Raw genomic sequence first — 6,910 nt, forward strand, 5'->3', positions numbered from 1 at the left:
TAGATCTGTGTTGCAGGTGATCCTTATATTATAAAAAAAAAAACTCAAAAGGCTTATGTATGAAATACATTAACAAAAACTAAGCACATTTTCACTACAATTTTAGTGAGTTTTGTGAACAAGCAATTCAGTTTCTTTTTTTTTTTTTACTATTTTTCTACTTTTTATTTTTATTTCATTTAACAAAAATGTTTATTTTCAATGTTATTTTAATTTTTTTTGTTACACGCACGCGCACATACACAACAAACAGTGTTTATCAAATGTTTAATGAAAAGCCAATCTAAAACAAGTAAGAGCTGCCCTCAGGTTTTTACAGAGATCATTCCACAAATATGGACCATAGTGACAAAAATCAAGCTGCCTCTCCATATGTTTTAGGTTTTTTACTTTGGGGATCAGACAGACAGACAGACAGACGACTTTATTGAGTCGTCTGTCTGTCTGTCTGTCTGTCTGTCTGTCTTTCTGTCTGTCTGTCTATCATCATAAAAGGCCAGAGCCAGAAGACCTGAGGGTTCCAGAAGGTTAAGAGAGTACAAGCAAGCAGATGTTTATAAGAGCTTTAAAAACTAATAAAAAGGACATTGAAATTGATAAATGAAATCTGAAATGTGTTTGTGGGAGAATGAGTCAGTCAGGGACGGGTGGGGAGTCGGCTAGGTTTAAAAAAAATTAATTCCCCTGCTAAAAAACAAAGAAATAAGCAAATAAAGCATTCGATTATGTCATTTTGGTGGTAAGACAACTAATATTTCAGACCACATTTGGTATTATTTTAACCTCTTTTAGTTTGTATCAATCCTTCATTTTCTTTAATCTTATCCTCTCCCCCTCGTCCAGGATGCAGCGGCGCGCTTCTGTGACGACCCAGCTGTCGAGAAGGCCGTCTTCAGCGCCATGCACAAGTTCAACGATAGGCTGAGCAGCGGACACAAGCTGGCCCTCTTCCAGATCCTATCAGCCAGCAATGTACGATCGCCTTTAAACACATATGTGACTCAAAAACCATCATCCTAAACATTGTATAAAACAGTGTAATGCACCACCATTTGTCAACTAAAGCTGTGGGACGTCAACCAAGAAATTCTGGGAAAACATGTTTAGACAGTTTGACCTGTGACACACTACTCTGTGTGACTGCGTGAGTGTGTGTGTGTCTCTCTCTCCAGGCAGAGAACAGCACAGGCTCGCTGTATTCACTGCACTTCACCAGCAGGAGGAGTGACTGCGAGGCCGGAAGCAAAAGGCCCTGGACAGACTGTCAGTACCTGTCCACTGGACGCAAGGTACCCGATGATGATGGCATGAAGTACAGCCGCATGTGATGTTCACATGAATGTGCACTGGAACATCTGGATCGCAGATGTGTGTAAAAGATCATTTAAGTGTACGAACGTCCTGTTGTCTCTGCAGAAGCCGATGGCATGCAACGCCACAGTCTACATGACGGACACAGAGACAGACACTGAGCAGGTGGAGTGTCACCTCGGTGAGTGAGTGAGTGAGTGAGTGTAGGAAGTTGGTAGATAAACAACACATTCATTTGTTGTTTCTATGTTGCACAAGTACATCCAGGAAGAACAGCTGGTTGTGGTGAAACATATTACTCAATAATTAATTAATTCATGAATTCATTCATCTTCTATTGCTTTATCCTCCACATGAGGAGACACTGGTGCCAATCCCAACAGGTCAACAGTCCATCACAGGGCCATACAGAGACAAATTACCATCTACTAGTGTCAAATTTGCCTAAATGTTGCCTAAAAAGCAAGTGGCATCGTCTAGACTTTCATCTGTTTGCCTAACCCACTCACTGTTGGCCCAGAGTAAACACGTGGTATGTGATCTCTGTCATGTTTCCAAAACTGTTTTTGCAGGTGTCTGAGGCTGCAAACGTGCTTTCTGTCAAATTAAAGTAGTTATTTATAACAGGACAACAAAGACAAAAAGAGTTGAAAGTAAACAGCAACCACATTTACCACACACGCAGTATGCTGATGATGCTGGTTTTTACATTTCAGTTATCATGTTTGATGACCTGAAGTTAATCATTGATCAGCAAACGCAAAGGGAGTCGTGAAGGGAATATGAAAAATGTTGAAGCCAGGATTTAATGTACAATTTACTGCCACAATTGCTCTTTTCATTGTGAATTTAAAAATCAGTGGAGATTATTGATTTGGATCACGTTTCCCCCTCGGGGTTTTGCTAAATCAGGAGAGACGAGATAAAGCATAAACCTGTGTGTGTTTGCATGGATCCACACTCGCATTAAGAGGTCATTAGAGGACAATGCACTCCACATTTAAGAACAAAGCAGTATTTTAGCAGTCTTAACTACATGTATTTCTAATTCTAATCCTAAAAACATTCATTTGTTGTGCAGTTTCTGATATTTCACGGCTTTCTTGATTACATTTCCCTCCTAGATGATTATGTTGTTCCAGAGAAAGTTCACTGTCTGGGCTGCCAGGAGGAGATAAACGTGAACTCAGACGACCTCAAAGTCCCTCTCTCTCTCTCCATCTCCAAGTATAACTCCATCTCCAACTCAACTCATCTATTCACCATTCACGATATCGGTCATGCCACCAGACAGGTAGATATTATTAATTTAGTACTGGACTTGTCGGGACCTCTGGGCAACCTGAACCTGGTCTTAATGAGGCAGACCCTCATCTCTGAGGAGCTGGTTAGGTTTAGGGCTAAGATTTGAATTGTGGTTATGGTTAAAGTTAGGGATAACCCTTTATTTAAGGGCTGTCCAAATGAATGGAAGTCAATATAGAGTATGAAGAAGAACAGCAAATGTGTGTGCATGTGTGTTTCTTGTATGGGTATCTTTGTGAGGACCAAACAAAACCTGTAAACCATAGGGAGTGAGGACATGTTGGTCCTTAAAAGGGCTTTTTGAGGGTTAGCACTCAAAGTTGCTCTACACTACAGTTTTGCCATTCACCCATTCACACCTACTCACTCACACATTCATACAGTGTCTTGCCCAAGGATACATCGGCATGTAGTGAACCCACAATCTTCAAGTTGAAAGACGACGCACTCTACCACTGAGCTACAGTTGCCCCAAAGTTGTGATGCTGATGGTTTGCATTATGCCATTGAGTGTCCCCACTACAAATGCTGTATAAACGTGTATGTGTGGGTGTATGTACAGGTATTACTGCTGTTGTGGGGACCTAAATCTGTTTACACAGTCACATTATGGGACCTTGTTATGTCCTCATAATGTAAATTATTACATTTTGAGGTGAAGACATGTTTTAAGTTTAGGTTGAGGTTAAGGTCAGGGTTAGGCCAGTAGTAATTATGGTTAAGGTTAGAGTAGGTCTCCAGGAAATGAATGTAAGTTAATACAATGTCCTCTGAAGTCATGGAAACCGTGTGTGTGTGTGTGTGTCCTCACAGGTGGTCGCAGGTTTCCGGTACAAGGTGAAATTTGACATGAGGAAAACCACGTGTGCCAAGGACACACACAAAGAACTCAGTGAACTGTGTGTCATCGACGAGGCGGATGTGGTAAACATCATATCACCTCTGACATTGTGTGATCACCTGTGGGTTCACTTGTCTTGATGTCCTCTCACTCTTTCACTCTCCGTTCCTATGCAGGAGTTTTCCAACTGTAACTCGACAGTGGATGTAGCTCCATGGAGACTGGAGCCTGCACTGGTCCATGTTGAGTGTGAAGCTGGGCCACTGCCTCCTGTGGTGAGAACAAAATATTCAATCATGATTTAAAAAAAAGAAAAATCAATTAGAGGCTACAAGAGCCACTAATGTTGCCATCATTATTATTGTAAATATTTATCATATTTGTAATAGTGAAACATCAGTTTATCTATTTACTGCTGAGTGTGGCATTTTCTATAACCATGGTTCTCAAACTGTGGTATGTGTACCCACCAGTGGTACGTGAGCGTTCTCTGTTGGTTGCATATCCCAGGGTATGTGATCTGAGTGGAACTGAGGAATTTGGTGGAGTGCTTAGAAAATGAATGAAACAAATAACAAAATAATAATAATACACCTTCTCTCTCGCTCCATCTTCATCTACTTTTTCTGTTGGGCCCCCCTTTGGAGGAAGAAATTTCCCGGGGGCCCCGCGACATTTTTGCTTTAGCGATACAAATAATCTCAATATTGCTTTGTGAGAAAGCAATTTTCAAATAAAAATATGAAATGTGCAATTATAACTATAATAGCGTAATTTTTTTAAAACAATAAATACATTTGGATAACAAAGAATACTTTACAAATATCAATCATTTGCTGTGCAATTCATTTTTTTGTTTTAACAATACAAATGCTGTCCCCTGCCAATGTTTTGAGACACAACACACAGAGAGGTCTTTGGTGGCATTTTCTGGTCTTGGGTTTTGGTCGTCGTGAATCATTGTTCCGTTTCTTTTTGCCCCTCAGAAACTTCTCTATTATCCAAACCTTGTCACCAGTGTAGGTTTTGTTATGGTACGTCACTTAAATGAGTCCAGCTTACAGCGAGACCAAAGGTTCCGCCTGCTAAACTTTAGTTAGGACTTAAAAAAAAGTCCGCCGTTTGAGAACCATGGCTGTAAGTGTTACCAGTTAGGAATTATATGTCTTAGCTTACCTTGTTTTTAATTACAGGTGTTCAGCAAGCGTCGTCCTCCTGGCTGGTCTCCTCTCAGGGAATTCCTCTATCCCACAGCCTTTGCCACTGCAACACCATCACCAGCCACCTCACAGGTGCCCTCCCCCTCCAAGGCCTCAGCCAAAGAGGAGGAATCTTCTGAGGAGGACATCAACACGACCGCGTCGCCGAGCGCAGCCCCAGAGGCTGTGAACGGAAACCGCTTCCACTGCCCGTCCAAGCCCTGGAAACCTTTCCACCCGGTCAATCCCACTGTGACGGTCACCGTGGACGTGGTGGCCATAGAGCCGACAGGAGGCAAGGACTTGAGCGATGGCGACCTGCTCGCTTAAAGTTTCCACAATTATGTTCAAAATGCAATTTAATCCTCAAGTTTGCATTACAGGGGTTTTTTATAAAGAAAGGTGGAATGCAAAACTAAAGAATGGCCAAAACAGTTTAGATTAAACGTGCTGCACTGTTAATCCTATAATTTGTAAAGTGAGGATGAAATAAAAGCTCTAATTTGATGCTGTGTCTGTTGACGTGAGACGAAAGTCTCTCTTCTCACATTTGAGAACATCATAATTTGCAGGTTTGACAAACACTGATCAACGTTCTCTGACATTTTATGGACCAAACCATTACTCGATTAATCAAGAAAATAACTGACAGATTAAGCGATTATGAAAATAATTGTTAGTTGCAGCTCTAAACACTTGGACTGAACAAATTATGTTAGAAACAAAAACACCAAAAAAAGTAGAGGTCTCCTTGTCATTTCCAGGAAAAAACAAATACCCTGAATTTCCCTTTTCAGAAAATCCAGCCTTGGAATTTCCCACCTACAAAAAATGAAGCGATTTTGGGAGGAATAAGATTCTTTCAAATTAAAAAACAACATTTACTTTAACTCAATATATATTTCAACATTGCTGTCAAAGCTTATTTCCACATTTTCCAACAAAGATTCTGTATAAAATAAAATAAAAAAATCTGCTGGACAGTCAAACAGCAGGAGCAAACACAAGCGAGTGAATGTTTAACAAATTTATTTGTACACCTTCACAGAACACGCGGATGACCAGTCAGTCAAGGTACGAACCTTTACTCTGTGACCAGGGAGCAAAATGAAACACAATATACACTCTTATTAACAAAAATAATAATAATAATAATAATGATGAAAACAATTAACCCAAACAAAACAATCCTAGCAGGTTATTTTGAGAAAAGAAAAAAGATCCTTCAGAAGCAAACTTGATACATTCACTTATAAACATATGTATGGCTAAAGAAAAATACCAAAAAAAGACAACAATTAACACTTTTTTTTTAACTTTTCTCATGCAGGTATAGGCTGTGAAAAACAAATACAGTGGCCCGTGGTACATTCATTCATTCATAGTATAAGGGTGAGGTTCAGACAGCATGGCGTGTTACGGAGATAAACTGTAATGTAGATTAGAAAAAAATGTGATACCACGGATCATTTTAGTCAACAAAAAGTGATAAATAATCTATAAGATTCACCGCATGTGCCCTTTAATCCAAGGATGACTTCTCTCTTCTCTCTTTTAACGAGTTTAAACCCCTCGTCATTCACTGTGTTTTAAACCAGGCGTTCTATGAAACACAGTTCATGTTTAAAAACAGAAATAATAATCATAATAAAGTAACAGTCTGTCATTTTTCTTTTACTATTGCACAAAAAACAACTACAGGTTAAGCTCAGTGGCCATGTTCAATCAATATCTGGGCACATATTCCAAAGCAATAACATAAAGACCCTTCAGTCAGTAAAAGAATAATAATCAGAATAAAAATCTGACTGATAATCAGCGCAGCACTATAAACAACGTGAGGCTTATATTCACTGCGTGGACTTGCTGGGTGTTCATGTCATTGTGTTCATCTTAGAGCTGAAACAATTATGCCGTGAATCAATTAATGTGAATATTTGCTGGTTTCTTTGTTCCATACAACAAAGAAATCAATAAAACTGGATCATCATTTGATTCCAGGTTTGGGAAACACAAAACAACATTCTCTGACATTTTATGGACCAATCAGTGCTGCAGCCCTGGTTCACTGTTTGTCTTTGAATAACTGGTCTAATAATATTCGCAGCAAGCAAACTATCTTTCTGCTGCTTCACAGGGAAATCCACCATCTTGATATGAATGATCAAGTCAGAGGAATAAAGAACGGGACCAATCAAAGCCCTTGAGTTAGGCGAGGAAACTAGTGCAACATGTATTACAGAATTCAAACACT

At 39.7% G+C, this 6,910-nt stretch overlaps 1 protein-coding gene across 2 annotated transcripts in view; it reads left to right on the forward strand.

The window, feature by feature from the left end:
- Nucleotides 1-5,163, forward strand: part of kng1 (kininogen 1) — a 6,656-nt gene extending 1,493 nt beyond the window's left edge. For both annotated transcript variants that reach the window (XM_044044217.1, XM_044044218.1), the window contains 7 exons: nt 844-972; nt 1,173-1,289; nt 1,417-1,492; nt 2,436-2,605; nt 3,430-3,540; nt 3,634-3,732; nt 4,651-5,163. In XM_044044217.1, the coding sequence (XP_043900152.1) occupies nt 844-972; nt 1,173-1,289; nt 1,417-1,492; nt 2,436-2,605; nt 3,430-3,540; nt 3,634-3,732; nt 4,651-4,986 (1,038 nt within the window). In that variant the 3' untranslated portion in view covers nt 4,987-5,163. The remainder of the gene's footprint in view (nt 1-843; nt 973-1,172; nt 1,290-1,416; nt 1,493-2,435; nt 2,606-3,429; nt 3,541-3,633; nt 3,733-4,650) is intronic.
- Nucleotides 5,164-6,910: the final 1,747 nt, after the last annotated feature.

Source organism: Solea senegalensis, linkage group LG14, assembly GCF_019176455.1.
Source record: "Solea senegalensis isolate Sse05_10M linkage group LG14, IFAPA_SoseM_1, whole genome shotgun sequence".
Lineage (NCBI taxonomy): Eukaryota > Metazoa > Chordata > Actinopteri > Pleuronectiformes > Soleidae > Solea > Solea senegalensis.